Source organism: Solanum dulcamara, chromosome 5 (assembly GCF_947179165.1).
Source record: "Solanum dulcamara chromosome 5, daSolDulc1.2, whole genome shotgun sequence".
NCBI lineage: Eukaryota > Viridiplantae > Streptophyta > Magnoliopsida > Solanales > Solanaceae > Solanum > Solanum dulcamara.
The window spans coordinates 76,842,195-76,864,910 of record NC_077241.1 but is presented as its reverse complement, the minus strand read 5'-3'; the positions used below and the strand labels follow the sequence as shown (position 1 = coordinate 76,864,910).

At 33.2% G+C, this 22,716-nt stretch overlaps 3 protein-coding genes across 4 annotated transcripts; all 3 read left to right on the top strand.

Annotated features, from left to right (window-relative positions):
• Window positions 1-2,178: 2,178 nt before the first annotated feature.
• Window positions 2,179-7,632, top strand: LOC129889976 (uncharacterized). The gene is made up of 3 exons (XM_055965465.1): window positions 2,179-3,318; window positions 6,689-6,806; window positions 6,978-7,632. The coding sequence occupies exons 1-3, from the start codon at window positions 2,506-2,508 to the stop codon at window positions 7,505-7,507; spliced, it is 1,461 nt and encodes a 486-aa protein (XP_055821440.1). The 5' UTR covers window positions 2,179-2,505; the 3' UTR covers window positions 7,508-7,632.
• A 1,856-nt stretch (window positions 7,633-9,488) lies between these two features.
• On the top strand, window positions 9,489-12,696 carry LOC129890784 (UDP-galactose/UDP-glucose transporter 2-like). Its single transcript, XM_055966266.1, has 7 exons — window positions 9,489-9,902; window positions 10,851-10,879; window positions 10,991-11,192; window positions 11,322-11,564; window positions 11,662-11,763; window positions 12,247-12,354; window positions 12,451-12,696. Exons 1-7 carry the CDS (start codon window positions 9,777-9,779, stop codon window positions 12,694-12,696), a joined length of 1,056 nt encoding a protein of 351 aa, XP_055822241.1. The 5' UTR covers window positions 9,489-9,776.
• A 2,077-nt stretch (window positions 12,697-14,773) lies between these two features.
• On the top strand, window positions 14,774-22,325 carry LOC129889975 (uncharacterized). Of its 2 annotated transcripts, none has more exons than XM_055965464.1 (9): window positions 14,774-14,983; window positions 15,526-15,677; window positions 16,113-16,200; window positions 16,590-16,821; window positions 17,534-17,608; window positions 18,765-18,862; window positions 19,766-19,891; window positions 21,396-21,485; window positions 21,900-22,325. In XM_055965464.1, the coding sequence occupies exons 1-9, from the start codon at window positions 14,924-14,926 to the stop codon at window positions 22,011-22,013; spliced, it is 1,035 nt and encodes a 344-aa protein (XP_055821439.1). In that variant the 5' UTR covers window positions 14,774-14,923; the 3' UTR covers window positions 22,014-22,325. The 2 variants fall into 2 exon arrangements, with proteins under 2 accessions (XP_055821439.1, XP_055821438.1); XM_055965463.1 differs by having other exon boundaries at window positions 14,777-14,983; window positions 15,523-15,677.
• Window positions 22,326-22,716: the final 391 nt, after the last annotated feature.

Below are 22,716 nucleotides of genomic sequence, written 5' to 3'. Positions count from 1 at the left end.
CTCTCAATGTGAAACTTTTCGACACGAATTCAGATTTAGCCGACCTCCCATCATGGGCGGAGCCAGCATGAAGTCAAGGGATTTCGAATTTCCTTCAATAAAAAATTATACTATTTATACATGGTTAAAATTATTTTTATGTATATATAGTAGGGTTTTGAACCCCATTCAACTAGTTTGCGTATTTATTTTTTCAAATTTTAAATCCCTAATATGAAAATTTTGATTCCGTTACTGCATGTTCATATCAGATACCCAAGTGGAAAAAAAAAACGTGTGCATCACCTAAAGAAACTCGAAATCAAACATCATCATTACTTAAGATACACCACCTGATGATTTGAACTCCATCAATGCAAGTGTCAAGCAGAGAGAGATTGAGTGTAGCCCTCCAATATCATATTCTTCTGAACCTGATATTTTTTACGCAATATATAAAAAATTAATTAAAACTTCAAATATACTATGATGGATGTTTCTGAAATAACAGTTTCTTAGTTCGATAAATTCACAAGAAAAAGTTATATTATTTATTGGAGATTAGACTATGTCATATCATCATATGCATATTGAGAGTGTAGATTAAAAGGTCTTTACTGTTCTACCATCCTCCTACTAGGGACTTTCCAGTATCATTGATGATATCAATTTACTCCAATGTCGACAACTTTCACAAACTTATTGGTTGCCATGAAACTTCAAACCATTAGATATACACAGAAAGGTTATCTGTTAAAGTATATACAAATATAGCTAGACAGTTATGAAATTTATATATGAAGATGAAAGAAAAAAATTAATCTTATTTTTTTGTGGTGTTGATATAGGTAGCAAAATTCGAATTGTATCCTTATATTCTTATAGTAAAAAATGTGATCTAGTGATCAATGAATTGGGGCAAGAACCATAACGTCTCATTAGGTTCAAATTCCAGTATACTAAGTGAGTTTTTAAAATTCAAATATGCGAAAACTAATCCAGATATCACGATTATTAAAAATGTATATCCTTATTAGAAATTGAGACATTAAAGTCAATAATGTTTTAAGGCAAAGCTCAAGAAGATCAGTTGAATCTTTTAATTTAGATACAAAAGTCAACTAAAAGATGTTAATCCAACAAAAAGATTTCCTTCAAACATGTAGCTGTTGAACTAGCCAACTAATTTTGTCAATGGGAATGTCCATGACATTCAAAATCTAACATAAGTCGGGTCATTTAACAAAAAACATTCGGGTCAAACTTGAAAGATCTAAAGAACATTTCTCCTTTTGAATTCATCTTACAATTTGGAACACTATAAAAAAAATATTAAGTAATTATCAAGATCTTTAAGCTAACCAAGTCATACTTGCCTTCTTAACTAGTATACCCTTTAATGTTATAACCTAGTATCCAAATCTAAGTAGAGATAAAATAATTAGTAAATGATTTCTCCTTATTTGTTTAAATTTTGGTGAGCATAGTTATTTGTACATGTGCTGATTGAAGGTAATAAAATATATTTGATGGAATAATTCAAATGAGCGCAAATTGATCGTGACACAACTTCTATTATAATAATTCTATTACTATCATTATACTTATGTATCTAATTCACCTCTCATCCGTTAAAATCTTCATTTCATTTAAAATAATACATGTAGCTGATTTGTATCCACCAATCAACCTTTTATATATATATATATATATATATATATATATATATGATGATAGAAGATAATAAGTATCTGATTGAATAATTTATATACATAGAAATTGACCTAAAACTCAAACACCACCTACAAAGATCATACACGATGTGACCCACAAGAAGGAACTGAAAAAAAGTATAATATACGTCCATGTTCTCAAAACTCAACATTACAGTATTGCAAAACAATCCCAGCGATGACATTTAATGCCATGCAGAATAGTCGCTGCACGCGCATATGACAACCGAGTATCGGCGCGTGGTAGAAAGAATTCACACATTATTTTAATCTAACAAGGTCAACTAATAGTCAGTTCCAAGTCTTAACAAGCTGAGATTTGCAATCAAATCACCAGCTAATTATATTTAATTAAACTAAATTCAAACTCATTAATTTAATCAAACTTGAGATTCAAAAAATCGCTACAAGAAGCATCCGTGCTTCTTCTTCTACTTTTACTACTACCACTACTTCCATCTCCATCTCTTTCTTCTTATTATTACTAGCATTATTTTGCCAGTAATGTAATAGTGTTTTTCTTGAGATCTTCAAATTAGTAACTGAAGAAGCTGCCTATCTATTTCACCACACCAATTGCCCCCCTTCTTAAATTTTCATTCAATATTTTGCTCTGTTATCAATCAGTTAAAGCTGCAAAAAATAATAACAGCTTTTTTGTATGAGTTTTCTCTGTCTCTACTAAACTTAGCCTTTAATTAAATGCTCTTTCTGATTCTCATAATCAGATACGATTATTATTTCCTTTAGCACTTTTGTTTTGGAATTTGAAAATTTCAAACTGTTTTTGATTATGGATTCAAAATTGATGAAACCATTGCCGAAAACATTGATGCTGAAGGATTACTTGTTGGATGATTTGAGTTCCTGCTCATCAAGCGGTTTCCGATCATATCCTCGCCGGCAATGCTGCACTACTGTTCGATTTCTTCTCGAAATTGACTTGAAGAACAAGTCTCAACCAGCACTTCCGCCGCCGTCGTACAAGACGAATGTTAAACCAATACTCCGGTCAAAACTAGCGCCGCCGTCGGCGGCGATGGCAGCAAAGGTTTCTGCATTTCAGAAAGCTTCCGTGGCGGTGATCAATGCCGTGAAACACCTCCCGTTCGCCGGAGCGAGGTCTTCATCGACGTCGAAGAAGAAGAAGCCGATGATGAGAACAATTTTTCCGAGGAGTCTTTCGCGAAAGCTGAAACGAAGCTTCTGGAAGAAAAGCGATCACAAGGAGATCTACTGGTGGACGGCTTTCAACAGGTTAGATAAAGAGGAATTAAAATCACCGGTATTTTCTCCGGTTCTTATTGGCAAAATTGCCGGAGATTCAAATAGCTCAACAACGACTGCGAACAAGAGTAAGAGTAAATGTAACAGTAACAGCTGGTCAGATAGTGATTTCACTGCTTCAAGTAATAATTCACTGCAAACATCAAGCGCTAATTCGGAGGTTAACTCGACGGAAACTGTAAACCGCGCCGTAGCATCGACGAAATTAGGAACGGAAAACGTGATTTGCAGCAAAAAAGTTGGCGCAACTACCGGTGATGATTCATCAGATTCAACTATAAGCAGTCACGGTAGCTCTACAAACTCTCCTAACACAAAGGTCAGTTTCTTTTTTTTTTACCTCAACATTTTTCATTACTTTTTTAGTGACACTCAAGCTTATATAAACTTTGATACATTAATTATAAAAATTACATTTCTTTTGATGAAATTGTGCTCGTCTAGAGTATCACTCTAATCAATCATCAACTAATCCACTTGTATAATGCGTTTGGTAAAGTAGTAGTTTAGTAGTTGAGATTTTGCCTCTTCTTCAGTAAAGTCTAATGCAACTATTTGTATTAGGTAACACGCAATGTAATTTTAGAAGCTCATACTAGATGAGCGTTAAAATAGAAGTATCCCTAGTACTTTTTGTCTTAAGCAATAGAGAGCTAATATTACTAGTTTTTGTTAGGTTTTAAGTTTGTAATCACATTGTAGCGGTAAAATCGGTTTAAATTTTTGAACATAGTATGTGGATTAAAATAGTGTAAAAAGGTTTAAATGATAGATAAACCTTGGTAATTATTAGAGGTATAATTACTTGTTCAACTTAGAAATAGTGTTAAATAAAGTTCGATTCTCAAGGTATAATTAAAGCAAGGTGAATTCAAATTTTTGAAATATAATTTTTTTTTAAAGGTGTAAGAAGTTTGAAATAATATTTGTATATTTATAAAATGAGAATTTTCTAGAGAAATGAAATTTTCACAGCGATAAGGAAGGAGCAAAAAAAGGTGGTAAATGTGGAGAATACACGTGCGGGGGTATTTTTGGGGGTCTTATCACATGCTTCACGATACTGGAATCCAAGTTAGAATCGGGTGATCCAACGGCATAGATCCCGCTACGTGTTTGTCCTCAGCAGAATATACGGCCAGCAATGTTAGACTAGCATTATTATTGTGGTAGTCGAGACAGCAGATTAATACCTTATTTAATTTATTTCCTAAAATACCCTGGACCCCAGCATTGTTGTGGATAGCAATTCGTTGATTGCATTAAACCAGGTATGAAATGTTATTTTCTTATTCTAAAATTAAAATAAAATAAAATATTAATTCGTTATAATATAAAATAACTTTATTATATTATAATAATTATTTAGTATAACTACATGAGTGGAGTGTGAAAGGTAGGTAGGATATATGTAGATACTTATAAGGGCGGAACCACATTCAAAGTACCGGGTGTTCGAGCACTCACTGAATTCGACGAAAATTTGATATATGTATATATAAAAAATACAAAAATTTGATATATGTATATAAAAAATGCTGGTAAATTGATATAATCTATTCGCGATCACCCATAAACTAAATGGTTTGATGGGTGCTTTGGGTCTGAAGTTGATGTCAAAGTGTTCCAATACCCTCTAGCGAGGGTTCAAACCCAAACCCTGATGACTGTGGTCGGGCCCTTCCCCGAACCCTGCGCATAGCGAGAGTTTTAGTGCATCGGGCTGCCCTTTTATTTACTAACTAAATTATAAAAATATTAGTAAGCTTCTAGAAAGAAATATTTCTTGACTAGCAACTTTACGTTAAAGGAAGTAAGCACCCATGACTTTCAAATTCTGAATCCGCCACTGAATATTTAGTTACTTTTTATGGGATAAAAAAAGGTTATTTTTAGTGACCATTGACTAAAAATAGAGAGACTGTCTTCATGAAACTGTTACGAAAGAGCTTATAGTTTAATTGGTATGTTTAGTAACGGTTTCAATCTATAGAATCCAGCGACCCTTTTAAGACTTCACTATATTAGTATATGCCATCAAAACATTCTGAAAAATTCAGTGAATATCTTAAAACTTAATAATACAAATGAAATATCTAATACGTATTAATCAAAAGATAACGATCTTTTATTACGAGTTCGAGTGATTTCATTAGATATATATTAACTGTTTAAAAGAAAATAGATTTTTTGTGTTTATAAATATCTTCAATTATTGTGCATAATAACATTATGGATTCCTTTTTTTTTCTTTTTATTATTTGTGGCAAGCTAAAATTATGAGAAGATGTGATATCCATCACATTGTACTTGTGTCGGTCGTGCGTAGGGTATTTGTTTTAAATAACTTGCATAATCATTCAACATAAAAGGGAAGAGGAAGAAGGTGATAGTTTGATTGTTTGGACATATAACATTATAGTATTTAGTAGCATGTGGGAACATTAATATTTTCCAGTGTCTTTATGCTTGGACCTTGGTAGCTCAAAATCAGTTGTACTTGTATGTTTCCTTAGAATAAAAGTTTCTATATAAAATATGGTGAATTAGAGACAGTTTGGATACGTATTTTTTTAAGCTATTTTTTTTAAGTTGCAAATTTTAACTTTTTACTTTTAGCTTTTCTTTAAGCAATTTTATCTTAAAATGAGTGTTCAAAAGCATTTTTTTTTATTTATATTTACCCAAACACTGTAAAAAAACTTAAAAGCTTTTCTTTAAGGTATTTCTTTTTTTTTTTTTCAATTATAATTTCAATATGGGTGGACAAAAGTCACATACTTTGTCTACTAGTGAAGTTGACTAGGAGTTAGTGTCCAATTACTTACGGTAGAAACATCCATAGAGAATAGTTGACTTCCTCGTAATAAAACTTGACGATATCTTTCCTATACTTTTTATTTATTTCCTCCCATTTCAAGAAATTATTCCCACAATTGTAATCTAATTTAAGGTAATATTTACTATAATTTTTAGAACAATTTAGTGTAATCCCACGAAATGAGATTATGGAGGATAAAATATACGCATACTCTCAGCTCAAGGATATATATTTTAGAAGAAAAAAATTGATTTTCTTTTGGCTAGTTCTCCCTTTCTTCTATATATACAAGGCAGGTGCAACTATTTAGCTGTAGGTTCATTTGAATCTACTACTTTCTACGCGAAACATAAATATGTCGAAGTTCATTATAGTTACAATAAATAGTAGGTCTAAATTCATTATAGGTTCAAACTAAACTTTTTAAAGATTGAGCCCATAAAGCTTACATCATATATCCGTCTATGCTTCTATAGTTTCTTGCAATCTTTTGATTTGAAGATGGATTTTTTTTCTCACTGATGACAGACAGTCCCATTGAAGTGGAAATAACAAATAAATTCAAGTGTCTATTGTAATTTATTGACACCAACATCTATTAAGCTTTATTGACACCCTAGCTAAGGTAGGGGCCATACTGATTAGTATCTTGAGAGCAACTGAACATAATCCATAGTACATTAAGAGATATGCTGGATCTGTGTAGCCCCCTTTGTTTTGATCATTTCTTTTTCTTTTTTTTAATCTTTATCTAATTATACAAAAAAAAAAAAAAAGTCATTACTAATTGCACTCATCAATATTTGTTTTTTTTACTTGGAAATAATCCTCCAAGATTTCTTCATTTTCCATGTTGTTAATTTTACAGAAACCTTGGCCAAATGAAGAGAAAGAACAGTTTAGTCCAGTGTCTACATTGGATTGTCCATTTGATGATGAAGATGAGGTTTCTTCACCCTTTCAACATAGATTAACTCGTGTCGAAGGTAAATCACTAATCAATCGAAAGTTTGTTTGTTCATATAGGCAGTGTGATTTTTGGATCTTTTATTTGCTCCGCAAGGTGGTCAGAGCCAGCCACTTTTTCATTAAACGTTATAGGAGAATGCAACAATGATTTCCTATCTAATAAAAGATCTTAAATATACTTGTATCAGGAACTACTAAGAAACTCATGAAGAGGATCAAACGATTCGAGTGTCTCACTGAACTGGAACCATTAAACTTAGATAAACGAATCGCGTCCTCAGAATCAGAGAGTGAATCCCCTATCAACAATTCATCAGAAACTGAAGTTGATGAGGAGGAAGAAGAGGACAAACAGACAGTTGAAAGCAAAGCAATAGATTTGGTTCAAGAATTGAAAGCCTCAATGCCATCTTATAGCTTAAAATTAAAAACAGAGAAATTCCTCTTTGATTTCTTCAAGGAGAGGATTCTCAATGGTGATGATGAATTCAAGAACAAGATGTTGGAACTAGCACAAGACTTGATAAATGGAAAACCAATTGATGTACTTTTAGATTGGAAGGTGCAAGAAAACAGGATGGCTTACATTCGAGCCATTGAAAGTCGAGGCGAATGGAAGAACACAGAGGTAGAGAAACAAGAAGTGATATTGGAATTGGAAGTTGACATCTTTGCATCTTTGATGAATGAGGTCTTAGTTGATAGCATCTCTAGCTAGCAGAGTGTGTCGGTAATAACATAGCATAGTTAACAGGGAGTTTAGAGGGGAAATAGGGAAACATTATGTTCAATTCTCAAGGTTGTTTTTGTCATTCAATTGTTGGCAGATGAATAATATGGCTAGCTAGAATGATTAAGACCACCTTGTTGAAATGGCTTATGAATTTTGAATTGGAGTTGTTAGTGTTGATCTCATTCTTTTTTTTCTTCTCTTCCTTAGAGAAAGAAGAATGGTGAAATGTTGATTTAGAAGAGAACTTTGGTTGTACTCCATTTCTGGATCAAGTTATGATAAATTCTAGTTGATCACTTGTTTTAGCAAATGTTTTTCTTTTCGTCCAATCTTATGAGAAGATGATTTAGATAGTGAATTCATTAACAGTCACTGCAGACAAATTAAGAGTAAAAAGTCCGTTGTTACTTTCTTTAATTTCGTATCAAGTCAAAATTAGATAAACAAATTAAAACGGAATGAGTAGCTATCTTTAAACTCACGCGTAGTGAATACATATAGTAGAATGGTAAGATTTTGTTGAAATTATATTGTTCATAAGGAAAATTTCTGAAAAACTAATTATAGGCTTTTCTCTCTATCGAAACAATAGAATTGAACTATGAAATGCTCCAACCTACACTCTCCCCTACTCATCCATGATCCATTCCCTTTCCTGGCTAGAGATGGATCAAGAATCAAAAGTTGGTGCAAAATACTAGTATTGCACTTAATGAGTGATGGATTTTTTTACTTTTTTTTTTTTTAACTTACAACCTCTATTGATCATTACAAGTGAAGGGCCCTGTAATTATGTGCCCTCCGAGCCAAGACTAATGAGTGATGTATATGTGCATAAATCTTACAATTATATATAGTTCAAATAGAAGATAGCAATAAGTTTGGTCGCACCCTCACATACTACATTTGTCACTATTCCTAGCAATTCAGACCATGTACCCTGCTCTCTTTTTTACCTAAATCTTCGCGTTGACTAATTCTTTTATGTTGGTTCGGCATCGAAAATTGAAGATTCAATAAGAATATTTTTTAATCTATTAATGAAAATTTTACCATTGTACTATTAACTTGTATTTGAAGGGGGTCACAAGTACAATTTAAAATGTAGAAAAATTAAATCAGATACAATAATTATTACTAGTATAATTTCACTTTGGTGTTTGAGAAAAGTAGGTGTATGTAGATTTTATCAAAGTTGTTTCTAACAAACCTTCTCAAAAAAAATTAATTCAAAGCAATTTGAAAAAGAAAGATAACCGAAATGAAAAGTTCATAACAAAATATTATAGAAAATACAAGAAAGGAACAATCTTTTAAGGATACTATATAACAAAATGGAAAACTATTTTTGACTGTTTCTATATAGAGTGTGAACATATTATAGTAATTTAATATGAAAATCTAGTAACGCTTCAAATAAAGCCCATGTAAACATTGTTTCAATAACCTTTCATCCCATATTTCCTCCATCTTTCAAGGCCAATTATTTTGTTATTTAAGGGAGTTATTTACTAGGAATTAAATCCATTAAAGGCAGAGAGAGAGAAAATATAGAGGTAAAATTGAGTGACTGACAAGTCTAAAACAAAAATTCTGATACTTTTCTTGTGTTGCTAAGTGAAATTGAACCTTTTCATTCTTTTGTTTTTGTTTGTGTAGCATTTGCCCTTTTTTCTGACTGGGTTCAGTCAAAAAGAAACCATGCAACTATTGGGCTGTTGATTTTTTTTCTTAAATTCCTCAATGTTCTAATCTTTTTTAACTTGTTAGCTTGTTAGAGTTTGAGGGGTTTGATGGGCTATTAATTTTTTTTCTTTATTGAATTCTTAAAAGTTGCAATTTTTTTTTTAAAAAAACAACTTTTTAGCTTGTTAGAGTTTGAGGGGTTTGATGGGCTATTGATTTTTTTGTTCTTGAATTGCTTAAAGTTATAATTTTTTGAACTTTTTTTTTCTTTTTAGAGTTTTGATGGGCTATTGATTTTTTCTCTTGAATTCTTTAAAGTTGCAATTTTTTTATTTTTATTTTTTTAACCTTTTAGGTTGTTAGAGTTTTAGGAGTTTGATGGGCTATTGATTTTTCTTTTTCTTGAATTCCTTAAAGTTCCAATTTTTTTGAACATTTTTAGCTTGTTAGAGTTCGAGGGGTTTGATGGGCTGTTGATTTTTTTCTTATTGAATTCCTTAAAAGTTTCAATTTTTTTTGATTATTTTGTTTGTTAGAGTTAAAAGGGGTTTAAGGGAAGAGGAAGGAGATGAAGAGTGATGATCAAGCAAGGTTTTTGTTTGGGATTTCACTATCTGATAGACCCAAATGGCAACAATTCCTCATTTGCTCTTCTGGATTCTTCTTTGGTTATCTTGTTAATGGCTTGTGTGAGGTCTGTTTCATGTTTTTTTTCCCTTGTTTCAATCAATACTCTATGGTTTTGCATTTATAGTATACATATATTCTTGTGGTAAGTTTCTTGTAAGTGCTTTTTCATCATTGTATTACTGTTACATTGACCTTGAGTTTTGCACACCTTTTAAAATAGGGACAAAATTTGAATGGTGGCCTAAAGAAAGGGACAATTGCATTAATCGAATTGTCTGCTTGCCTAGTCAAGCATAAGCTAATTTATATATCTTTAGGCTTTGATTACCAAGGACTAGAGACTTTACAAATAAAGCCGGAGGATTGGCAATCTGCTGATGTCAATTTTTATGTATGTGACCATGTGGGAACGGATTACTTAACTTAGTTACAATACAGAATTTATGCAGATTTAGCAAAAAGATAGAACATAACAGAAGCTAAATATGTATATAGATGACAAAGACTAGTTAAAATTAAAGCTTAATTCTAATACTATGATGCTTTACATTACGCTGAGTGTTGCTAGAGTTTCAGCCTATCTAGTGATTTGTATGTCATTAGGAAATGTAGAGAGCTTCTAGTGTTTCAAAACCTCAAATTATTGGTTATTTGTGGTGGAATGGGTCTATATAGAGCACAATGGACAGTCCCCGACTAGTTGGGTTGAGGTGTAGTTGTTCTTTGTATAGTGGATGCATAGGTAAGGTCACGGGTTCAAACTGTGGAAACAACCTCTTGTAGAAATGCATAGTAAGGCTGCGTACAATAGATCCTTGTGGTCCGATCTTTCCCCGACCCCGTGCGTAGCGGGAGTTTAGTGCACCGGGCTTCCCTTTTAATCCTTTGATATTCGGTCCTCTTTTATGATGTTCATCTCTTCTATTAGTGTTAGGCTTAATTTTGTTCTAGTTATTAATCAAATTCCATGTTGCGAAGAAAATGCTTTAAATTTATTAATTTTTATTTGCAGGAGTATGTATACAATCGACTGGGATTCAGGTAGGCTACTGTCTCCCTTCAAATATGTAATAAATTTCTTCACCTTGATCATTGCTATAATTATCAACATAAAAGTTCCTTTGTGACACTTTTTCTCAATCGTGGTTTCATCTATGGGTGGTATTTTACCTTTATACAAGGTTTTGTATACCTATTTCTCATACGTGTACAAGGTTTCACCACAAAGCAAATGGGGAACCCATGGAAAACATATGTGAAGCTGTCTGTTGTACTCATGTGTTCTCATGGATTAACAAAGGGCTCCTTGGCTTATCTAAACTATCCGGCACAAATCATGTTCAAATCCACTAAGGTATATTATGAAGGAAACTGAAAACTTAAATCGTCACATTACAAAAATATATCAGTAAAAGCGGTGATGGTACTAGCCAACCCATCCGGACATTGGTCTAAATTTTCTATATTCATTTTTGGAGCTTAGGTACTACCGGTAATGGTAGTGGGTGCCTTTATGCCTAGCTTGAGGAGAAAATACCCTGGTCAAGAATATGTTTCAGCTGTGCTTTTTGTTGGGGGCCTGATATTTTTCATATTAGCAGATGCCAATACTTCTCCGAATTTCAGTATCATCGGTGTCATTATGATAACTGGTGCACTGTTGATGGACTCTTTTCTTGGTAATCTGCAGGAAGAGATTTTTACACTGAATCCTGATACTTCTCAGGTATCGTGATTATGATTTGTCACATGACTGATTAAAGCGCATGTTTTATGTCAAGTAATAATTTTGATAATTTGATTGTCGCGCTAAATTTTATCAGATGGAGATGCTATTCTGTTCAACAGTTGTTGGCGCACCTGTTCTACTTCTGCCCATGGTACTAACTGGAGAACTCTTCGCTGCATGGAAATCATGTTCTGAGGTTAACAAAGAAATCCCTTTCCGATTCTATTTAGATTATGCCTTGTTCACTTGTTTTTATTTGTTTGTCCTGAGATATGTAGAATAACGAATAGAGAGAATACATTTGTCTCGAATGGTTAGAATCAGTCATTACTATCCCTTGATCCAGCACACATTTCCTTTTTTCCCGGTCTTATTTGATCTTGGCAGATTTGTGCAGTAAAAGCAACGTAATGTGAAACAGAATGAGCAATCATTATCCTAGTGTGTCCTGCATTCAACTAATCTTTAGTTATTTACGTCTATTCTATTATATATCTACAGATTTAGTAAATGAAATGATGAAATGTGTAGAGTTCTGTGAATCGATTTCAGAAACAACATTGCCCTCAAACTGTTATATTGATAATAGTCTTCCTCTGAGTGAACTCGTTGAAATTCTTTTCGTCTGGCTGCTACAAAGTTAAATTAAACTCACATTTTGCTGTGTAACAACTTGCAGCATCCATATGTTTACGGGGTCTTGGTATTCGAAGCAATGGCCACATTCATCGGTCAAATTTCAGTTTTATCACTCATTGCTATTTTTGGTGCTGCTGCTACTGCTATGGTAAATCTTTTGCTTGTCTCAGTCTTTTTCTTGTTCGTTTCTCTAATTCTAGTTTCCACAACGAAAGACACATTTACATATCGATTCATATAACAGGTAACAACAGCAAGAAAGGCAGTGACATTGTTGTTGTCATACTTAATCTTTACTAAGCCACTAACCGAACAACATTGCTCTGGATTGCTGTTAATATCAATGGGAATTGTTTCGCGGCTCTTGCCTGACAGTAAACCTCCTCAACGAGATGTGAAATCGGATAACACAAATAGACGAATTCATCGAAAAGAGACGAACATTTCATCAGAAAATATAGCATATGAAGAAAAGAGATCATTAGTATGAGCTTGCAAAAGTAAATAAGTTTTAGTTAGTTGCTGCTAACCATTTGTTTTTGTTTTTCCTAAAGCCTATTTGCTTTCTTTTGAAAAAATTAAATTTTATTTTTTAGTTGTAAAAAAAAAAAAGAATAACAAAAACTCTATTAGGATAGAGGTTTTTTTTTTTTGGTTTAAAGTATAACTCCCCCAAAAAAAGATTTAAGGGAATTCTTGAATTCAATGGTGCCATCTATATTTGGTTGATGACAGATTGACGTTATTTTCTTCCTTCTATTGAGAAAAGTGGATCTGCGGAAAGGCCGCACGTAAAAAGTGTAATATAGGCAGTCTTTCCTGAGACAAATATCAATGGTGAATTTAGTGACTAAAGTCTCTGCTGCTTATGAATGATTTTAGGAAAGAAGTAATTCAATTGGACATGTAATTTATCACCTTGACAGTTAATTAATTTCTTTTCGTATTGCACTCTTTTTATTGGTTTTTTTTTTTGAAAAAAAATAAAAATTGACCTATTTTTATATTAAAATTATTGTTAATTAAAATCATAAGCTGCTTGCGCATTATGCGGTCAATTAATAAAAATAACTGTAAATAATTTATTGACAATTTTTAAATTCAACATAGTTTGAAGAATTTCTCATTTACTCTTATGTTCAATTAATATGAAACAAAGGAAAGTATAGTAAATACAAAAACAATATCTCTTATTACGTTCCAAAACATTTACAAGTGCGAGCTTACACAAACTTTGTTGAAAAAAAAACTTACATAATCTTTCACTACTTTATTTCCTTGCCCGTGAGCAGGGGTGTTCACGGATCAGTTTGAATTGATTATGATCAAAATCAAAATTAAATTAATTTAGTTAGTTTTTAAATTATTAAAATTAAATCAAAATAAAACATATTTTTAATGGTTTAATTTTTATCAGTTTCGATTTGATTTTTGGTTAGATTATTCGATTATTAATCATACACAAAATAAAAGAAACGATTTATTCAAAAAAAAAAATAATTAAAATAACTAGCATTACAAAACTTTCGATCACTGAATTTATATTTATTGTGCGTAAAACTCCAAAATTTATCACTTTTTGACCTAGACAAGAAAGGGCACTGACATTTTCTCCTATATACATGAAGCCAACAAGATAAATACTCATTTTTGGGGCCTTTTTGTTTTCACAAATAAATTTTGATGAAAGTATATACAACATATTAAAAATTATTCATAAAAATAATATTCTATATATAATTATAAAAAATAAATATAATTGATGATTCAAGTTTGGTTATTTCTTCATATTTTTGAACAAAATTAGAATCAAATCAAATATTATCAAATTTTTAAAATCTAAAATCAAATCAGACTAAATCTAAATAAAATTGATTCATTTAATCATTTTAATTTGATTCGATTTTTATCTAAATTATGAACAATCGCCGGTTAAAAAAAAATATTTTTTTTAAAAATAACATTTACAAGTGATGGGTCCACTTGGGTCATGAGGATGTGGCTGGGGTGTCTGTCAAGTTAGACTGCTAAAAAGACAATACCACATGTCCCACGTGAAAATTACACCAGTTTTTAGTGCTCTGTTATTAAGGGGCCGTTTGATAGCTCATAAGAATTATGTATTAGTAATGTAAAGATTAATTAAAAAATGTGGTTATTAATTATATGTGTATTAATTATTTTATTATTTATAATGCATAAAATGATATATATTATTTCCTCCTCCTATGTGGTTTGAAAGCTATTACAAAAAGAAGCGGGAGTTTTACCCTGTGTACACCTATGAAAATTTCTATCAATTGTTCTTATCATCGAAGCTCATGTAGCGGCTACGAATTTCTATTGTCATCAAAAAAAAATTACCTCTTAATTAGTTATCAAATATGATATTACTTAACATAATTTAATGTTTACACAATTCACCTCCAAATCAACTAGCAAAGGACCATAATAAGTGATTACGGAGAACAGCATGGGCCCCCACAATCCGTCAAGCCCTAAATTTCCATAATCCAATCCAACGATCCAAATTGAATATTGGTGCCCCAAAACCCAATTTCACGGCCCAGATATCTATTGACCCTCTTCCACTCTCTGTTCATTCATCACTGGCAACAAGAGGAAGAACAAAAAACCCTAATTTTCAAAAAAATTGAACCACAATCCCAAATTGTTCTGTATATTCAGAAATTGAATTTGTGTTATTTATTTTCTCGATGATGAGAGGAACCAAACGATTCGCTCCTTCCGATTCCAAATCGTTCACAAACGATTCAGTGAGTTTGTATTGTCTCAACTCTTGTATGCTGTGTATAGTGCTTTGAAACTTGAAGTATAGCTCTTAAATCTGCTCCCTTGTGCTGAAGTTTTAGTTTTTCAAGTGTGTAAAGACACGAATGCAGTCAAATTTGTGTAATGGAGGTTTCTTTAGTTAATATTATGTGGTTTGAATTTTTAGATATTAGAGTTGTTGATTCCATAGTTTTTTGATTGGGTAGAGCTGCCCTGTTGTTCTAATATTATGTGTAAAGCTAGCATTTTTTTGTGAGCTTTCTGAAGGTTTGAGCTTTAAGTAGATATTTGGGGCAGTTGCCTATTCGTGTGAACTTGGGATTGAGGGATATTTGATTGATTTGGTAGAAACGTTGCTATTTGTTTGGATTGGAGAACAAACAAAGTTTTGATTTTGCTTCTTGAAGAAATTGTTTAAATTCTTGCAATGCATCAAGGGACTGGTTGTGTAAGCTTAGTAGAATCCTTGTAGATAGTTGCACTAACCCTTCTCGTATCTCTTACGTGTTTGCTGATTCCAAAGCAGATTCAGGGAAAAAGAATAATGGCGGGATCAATTTTTGATTCACAAAAGGCTGAACAATCCCAGCCGCAAACAATGAAGGCTCCACAGTTAGATATGCAAAGGGCCGAATCATCTAGACAGCATGTGAGAGCTCTCAATACTCAGTTCGCAAGGTCTCTCATCTTTCTGTTTCATCTCAAGAAGTAATTTGACATGCTCTATATGGACAATTTGGCTCTTCACCTTCTTCCTGAATCTGCACCGCCCCCTCCCTCCCCTCCCCCACCCCAAAAAAAGAGTTAAACAATACCAAAAGTTTAAATAGATAAATAAAAAAAAATGAAAACGGAGAAACCTGATCTAATTGAAAGTCATGCTTTCTTTCCGTAGAGTCTTACTCTATTCCTCCAAACATGGTAGCAGCATGTCAATCTATGTTTTCATTGATCTTGCTGTAGTTAACTCACTGGTTGTTCTCCTTTATGAGAGTTTTTGTTTTCTTTCTTGTTTATCTCCATTAAATTTGCTAGTCTCATTGGAGGATAAAAAGCTTCTGAAGACGTAGTGTCTGTATTGAACTAGTGAATTCTACTGTTTTTTATGAGCAGTTGGGTCCAAACACAGTTACAGAACCACCCTGATGAGCTCTGGGAAGATGGAATTCAAGACTACTTAAACCATTCTTCAACTATCAAGGTACCTTCGGCATCTCTCAGATTTCCATTCTCCAATTTTTTTCTCAGACAGTTAATATGAATGCTTCTCCAGTAAATGCATATATACACACTCCAAAGGTTCTTTATAAATTGCTTTAGTTGAGAATGTGTTGCTTATTTAGTTGCCCCATATTGATGCGATTCGGTCTGCTAATTCATTGATGAGATAGGGAAGGGCCACATATTTCGGCTAGGTTTTGTTGGAAGAGCATATCATCTATTGAATACCAGACATTCTTTCTGTTTTTGAACTCGCCTAAAATATTGCTAGTTAAGTAAAATATTTCATGTGAAAATGAACTTGTATAGGACTTGATAGCTGTTTCTTCATATACTGGTGGTGTTTCAGTTGTGGTTGTTCAATTGCAGGAGAAGTTTAGTGACATTGTGAATTGGCTAAAAGCTAATTCTTCCAATGGGGAGAATAAATCTGCACTGGGATCCCAAGCTGCTTTGAAGACCTTGGAGTCAGAAAATAAGGAGAGTGATGGTCAATTATCATTTTCCAAACCTGCTGTTCCTGTGGCTAATTCATCTTCACTTTTTGGTGCATCACGGAGCTCAGGAGGTCTCTTTGACAAAACAAATCCCTTTTCATTTGGTAAGTCTTCTTTATCCTGGATGCTTTTCTTGCTCTTCTTTTTCTAATTTTTACCTTTTTTTTAGTATTCTGATATCTCTTTTATTCTAACAGTAGGGAAGAAAATAAATGGATCCTTTTATAGTATTTGCTTGTTCTTAGACCTATATAGTCATTGCTGCTATGTAGCAGAAGCTAATTAAAGAAAAAACATCTGAACTGTGGTGGCATTTCTTATGGAATTTTAAATTTAGGATACATCAATCCTCATTACATCTTGGAAAGTGGGCTATATTATATCATGAATTTTTCCGAAGATTGAAATAAATAACCGATCTTGCACCTTATGCATTATGGCCTAATTCAGCTGTTAATAAGGAATGGGATGAACCAATTTATTATCGACCAAATGTTGTGACCTTCCCTTTGTGAAAAAATGTTGTAATGTTTCCAGTTATGTAAAAACAAAAGCCTATTCTTTTGCTTGACCAAAAGTAATAGTATTGTGTGATGGAAGAGATAATTGGGGAAAAGAGAAGTGACTGCATCATCAACTACATCTCTGATTAATTAATTATGTTTTTGTTCCAGTCAAGTCTCTTTTCATGCTCATGTAATCTTTTGATTTTGTCAAATAGCTTTTAATTTTAACATGGTTTTATCTGAACGTATATATGACTGTATACTTCACCTTACATATTTATTTGACTGCTGAACTTGCTAATCCTTTTAGGGCTTCAATCTTCAGTACAAACCCAAAATACGGTACCTGTGAAAAATGATGCTGCTAATGATGTCCAAGATGCTGGTATGATTTGGAGTTTTCATGTTTCAGTTGATTTTACTAGTTCAAATTATTTCTTACCACTTCATCTCTCGTGCTTCTTGAAACTCCTCATGTGTTCATTATTTTATTTCGCTTATTACGTCCTCTAGGTAATTGTCTCTTTTCTTGTTTGACGACGGTATATCGAGGATACATTAGTCCTGTTTTTCCCTTTTATGATATGAGAGCTTCATTCACTTTATTTTCGCATCATACAAGATTGTTGATGATTTATTAGTCAATTCCTTTGGGTAATGACTCAGTCATATGTCTGTATGAACAGGTTAGCCTTTTCTTTTTTTTTTTGGTGTTTTTTAGTTTGAGTAGTTATATAGCTGAACTGTAAGGTCGAGGTTAAATGCCTAATGCTTTGAGAGCTTAACATTTTTTATGACGTTGGTGGCCTTGCCAGTTTGCACGCACTTCTACTATTCCACCAGGTACCTGCTACCTCCATCAGGCACAAGTACCGGATAACTTTGTTCACCAAGGCTCGGACAATAGGAAGAAATCATGTAGTTTTGTTTTCTTCTACTGGTTCTCCCCCCACTTCATTGACCACTTGGACTTGGTCACACCCGCGATTCTCCCCTTCTAACTAAGGAAGATCCATATTTTCTTGTTGGACCTATTGGAGCAGCCTTCAACAGTAGAAGGGAAATGCCATTGTCTTATTTCCTTTTTGGGATTTTAGAACATGAGCTTTTGAGTTAACAAGTGTCTCTTCTTTTATGCTCCAATTCACTTAAGTTTCAGAATTTTTTCACTTGAAGGTCACTGACACGTTTGATATAACAGAGTTTGGTAGGAACTACCGACTAATGAGTGATGACAGAATTAATGGGAGGATAATGTTGTGTAAGCAGTAGTATCTATTTCTAAAGCTGAAAACAGGTCAATCTGAGACTAAGCCGAGGCATACCTAGGGTTCATTTATTAACTATTCAAAAAAAACACTTACTGACCCTGCATACAGTTTTTGTATATACTAAAGAAGTTGAAGGACTGCATCAAAGGATAACATCTTTTAAAAATTTTTGGAGACTATTCTTTTTCTTTTTTCACTATTGGCCTCAGGAGATTGTTATTTTTTTATTTGGTTTGCTCCATAACTGTGGAGGTTATTTTTGTAATTCAGAAGATGAAGTGGAGCAGCCAAGCAGTCCATCTGTGAAGAAGACTGAAGAAAAGGGAGTTACTGTTGTCCATGAAGTCAAATGTAAACTTTATGTGAAGGTAACCTAGTACAAGTGCTTACTCCTGTTTAGAAAGAAATATATCTTGCATATTTCTTTTTGATGCTCTAATTATATTACTGGATGGCTATAACAATTGAAGAAAATCATATTACTGGATGGTTACCAACCATTTTTCAAGTCTTTGAACTTCAATTATATTTAGTCTAGATATATACTATCTTTTAACAATTCTGATTTTTATTTATACTGCTTCTCTCTCATCAATATTTCTATGATTAGCAACTCAGGCATGTTTCATGTTGACAAAGAGTGACTGATGGACTAAACTGTAGTGGTCAATTTTGTCGGAGGCATGTGATAGCTGATACTCTTTTAGTCTGCCAACATTCTTTATAATAATAATTATAAGGCTCTATGACACGTGCAAGGTTTCTTTCAGCAGGTGAAGCAACCTGTGGTCATTGAGTCATGTCCGATTTGTTGTATTCTTTTGTGTTTTGCATGTGTGACTCTGCATTTTTTTCTTATAAGAGATAGCATTAATTCTTGTTTAAAAGGACATTCTTATGCTAAACAAATTGTTTATACAGATTGCTACATTCTGTGATCTCATATAACAATTTTTTTGAGAAGGTCAAGATGAGATGTTAGTCCAAATGATACAAAAAATCTCTCATATAACAATTATCACCATTTTTTGTTGTTTCATTTAACTTTTTACTTTGTTCATTGCCGTCAGCCTTTTGTCATCAAGGCACTATAGTTTCATGCTTCTAGTGCATCATACTCTAAGTTTGACCATGGACATTCTTTTCCAGATACAAATTCAAGCTATTGACTTATTTTATATGTATCAAAATTGTGTTGAGTTTGAGCTGTCTAGCTCAAGCTTTTATCTGTTCCGTCTATGACATTTTCCCCCTTATTTCCATTTGCTCAGTCAACTGATCCAACGGATAAAGATGCATGGAAAGACAGGGGCACAGGTCAGCTTTCTATCAAGTGTAAAGAAGGTGTTAGCAAGGGTACCCGGGAATCCAAACCAACTATCTTGATACGAAACGACGTAAGTTCCATACCATTTGTTGCTTCCAGTGCACCCCTCACGCCATCCAAAAATAAATTAATTATAGTATATCCTAGTCCCAACAAGGAAATATCCTTTTATTGTGCTTTTTTTTTATTGGAACTTTTAGTAGGAAGGGACGCATATAGTTGTCAATTGAACTATAAAGCAGAATCATAAAATTGGGAATGAAACCATTGAAATTCTTATTTGGTATATCTTGCAAATTGCACAAACGATCTTCAACTTGACATTAATCTCACTTGAAGAAAATGCATTTATGCATTCCTCTTTTAAGACTTGTTCCAATGAATTAACACGTGTACTTATCAGGAAAAAAATGTGTACTTGATGTCTGCTCTTTTGCATGTTTGTTGTCAAGTTGTGGAGGATTAGGTGTTTGTAAATTTTTGCTGCTGCCCATTGTTTAGGTGGGTTAAAATAATGAATTTACCTCGTCGGGGCAGAAGGTGAACAACAGAATTTCCAGCTGGTATAATGGGAAAGCGCTTTTATCTTGTCCATTGGATGTACTTATCCTAACGTTATATTTTTTCCTTACCAAATGTATGGTTCTATTTTGAGATCTCTCAAGTTTTTTTGAAAAAGAGTAATATATCTCAATATTCAAGAATACACAAATCAAATCCAAACTGTGGTCTAATATATTTTATCAGACATCAGTCAAGCTCTTTACGGTAATATAATGAACTTAGCTTTTAGATACTGTATTTTAGTTAATGAATTTGGCAAAAGCTTGAAAAAGTTAGAGGTAGATACAAAACTGAATTTCCAACAGGTTTACCTCACAGCTCGAGCTTGGGTTGCTTTGCTATTCAAGTCGCGCTTGAGAAATGATGAGCCGAGTTGAGCTTTTAACCAATATGACCCAATGTAGTGCATGAGCTAAGCTTCTTTCATTTCCCCCTCTCTTCATGGTTATTCTAATATAATAACTAAGATAAAATGTGACACAGCCTTAGTGGGCAATTACAAGTACCTATGCCGGTAGGAGGTAGCTAAGGTACCTATACTGGTGGGAGGTAGAAGGTACCTGTGAAATAATCGAGGTGTGCGAGAGCTACCCTGGACACCATCATTATCAATAATAAAAAATGAAAAATTAATAGCAAAGATAACATTAGCAGTGGAAGTTTTGGGATGTTAATTACTCTAGGGACCGTACTGAATTGGTCCAGAAGACAACAAGAAGAAAAAAATTTCATTTCTTTGACTTGCCACTCCAAATGAAACAAGATTTTTAGTCTCCATCCTACATTTTCTCGCTTTTCTTTTCCCTAGTGTCTGTATAGGCACTGAATTTTACAAAGTGTCTTTTCCTTGTATCCAAGGGATATAAATGCTGAATATATAACTGCTTATTTCAGTCGACTTGCTCTTCAGACATGAAAACTAGATCACACCTTAACCTTTCTACAATTCTTTACTTATCAAAAAAGATTACACCTCCATTTACTTTTTGCCTATTTTATATTTGTTGCAGGTTGGGAAGATTTTGCTTAATGCATTGTTATATCAAGGCATTAAAACAAACCTGCAGAAGAATTCCATTGTTGCAATATTCCATACCTCGGTAATACATCTTAACCAAAAATATCCGTTCTTTTTGCCAGTTTGAACAACTCCTGTATGTGTAAATTTAACAAGCACGGTTCTTGAAAGCTGTGAGATGTTTTTTTTTTAAAAAATGACATTTTCAGGAGTGTGCAGTTCAGCACTCATTCTAACAACCGTGATTTCCAGTTTTTATTAAGTTACTTAGAATGTTACTTGGAATAACAAAGGTAGAACTTGAAGAAATTATTTCTATTTGATGCCATAGGTTTATTTTTTTCCCTTGGCCTCCAACTTCACTAAATGGTTGATTGTATTGCTTATATTTCTTAGGGTGATGGTGAAAATATTTCTATTTGATGCCATAGGTTTATTTTTTTCCCTTGGCCTCCAACTTCACTAAATGGTTGATTGTATTGCTTATATTTCTTAGGGTGATGGTGAAAATGATGATGTTGTTGCACGGACATTCTTGATAAGAACGAAAACAGAGGAGGATCGAAATAAATTGGCAGCAATCATCCAGGAACATGCTCCTGCTGCCTGAGAACTACTGTGGCAGCAATTTTCTGCTTGTACCATTACCCACCTCCGAGCAAGACTGATGCTTGGAATGGATCACTTTACCTCTTTGACAGTTTCCCGGAAGACTCTTGACGGTCTAGCAGTTAAGTTATAGCTTAGCTTATTTTGCCGGACAAATGAACTGATCCTGCTGTTGTAGGAAGTCCTGTCCCATCGAGAGGCTTTTACACACTGTAATGTATAGAGGAAAGATTTGAGATGTGCCCAACAGAACAATAAGAAATTGTACACCTTTCTAATTATATTGTTGGGAAAGAGTACCTTATTTCATTCATTTTTTCCATCTCCCCCCCCCCCCCCCCCCCCCCCCCCGTGTATTTTTCAGTAGCTAATATCTGTATTCTCAACGCAAAATTATGCTGCTACTACCAAAGCCTAATCTATTTGTGACATGTTGAGTGCTGATCTTAGGAACTATGAAAAGTATGGACTTCAAATAATGCAAAAAGATTAAGACCTGATTTAAGGTACATTTTGAACAGAAGTTGGTGTGCCCAAAGCAGGAAGGCAAGTAAATAAATGCTTAGGGTACTCCCTTGTTTCATTTTACTTGTCAAGAGAAACAATATGAATTTTGATCAACATTTTAAAATATATATTTTTTCATCATATTAATATGAAATAAAGTTGCAATTTATAGTACTTTTTGTATAGTTTTTGAATAT

What these genes read in the sequence shown, in the direction of transcription:
- LOC129889976 (XM_055965465.1), top strand. Translation starts at nt 2,506, where the DNA reads ATGGATTCAAAATTGATGAAACCATTGCCGAAAACATTGATGCTGAAG. An exon ending in CAAACTCTCCTAACACAAAG is followed by an intron (nt 3,319 to 6,688) that starts GTCAGTTTCTTT and finishes TTAATTTTACAG; the next exon opens with AAACCTTGGCCAAATGAAGA. An exon ending in TAGATTAACTCGTGTCGAAG is followed by an intron (nt 6,807 to 6,977) that starts GTAAATCACTAA and finishes TACTTGTATCAG; the next exon opens with GAACTACTAAGAAACTCATG.
- LOC129890784 (XM_055966266.1), top strand. Translation starts at nt 9,777, where the DNA reads ATGAAGAGTGATGATCAAGCAAGGTTTTTGTTTGGGATTTCACTATCT. An exon ending in TGAATCCTGATACTTCTCAG is followed by an intron (nt 11,565 to 11,661) that starts GTATCGTGATTA and finishes AAATTTTATCAG; the next exon opens with ATGGAGATGCTATTCTGTTC. An exon ending in CATGGAAATCATGTTCTGAG is followed by an intron (nt 11,764 to 12,246) that starts GTTAACAAAGAA and finishes AACAACTTGCAG; the next exon opens with CATCCATATGTTTACGGGGT.
- LOC129889975 (XM_055965463.1), top strand. Translation starts at nt 14,924, where the DNA reads ATGATGAGAGGAACCAAACGATTCGCTCCTTCCGATTCCAAATCGTTC. An exon ending in TAATGATGTCCAAGATGCTG is followed by an intron (nt 17,609 to 18,764) that starts GTATGATTTGGA and finishes TTTGTAATTCAG; the next exon opens with AAGATGAAGTGGAGCAGCCA. An exon ending in CTATCTTGATACGAAACGAC is followed by an intron (nt 19,892 to 21,395) that starts GTAAGTTCCATA and finishes TATTTGTTGCAG; the next exon opens with GTTGGGAAGATTTTGCTTAA.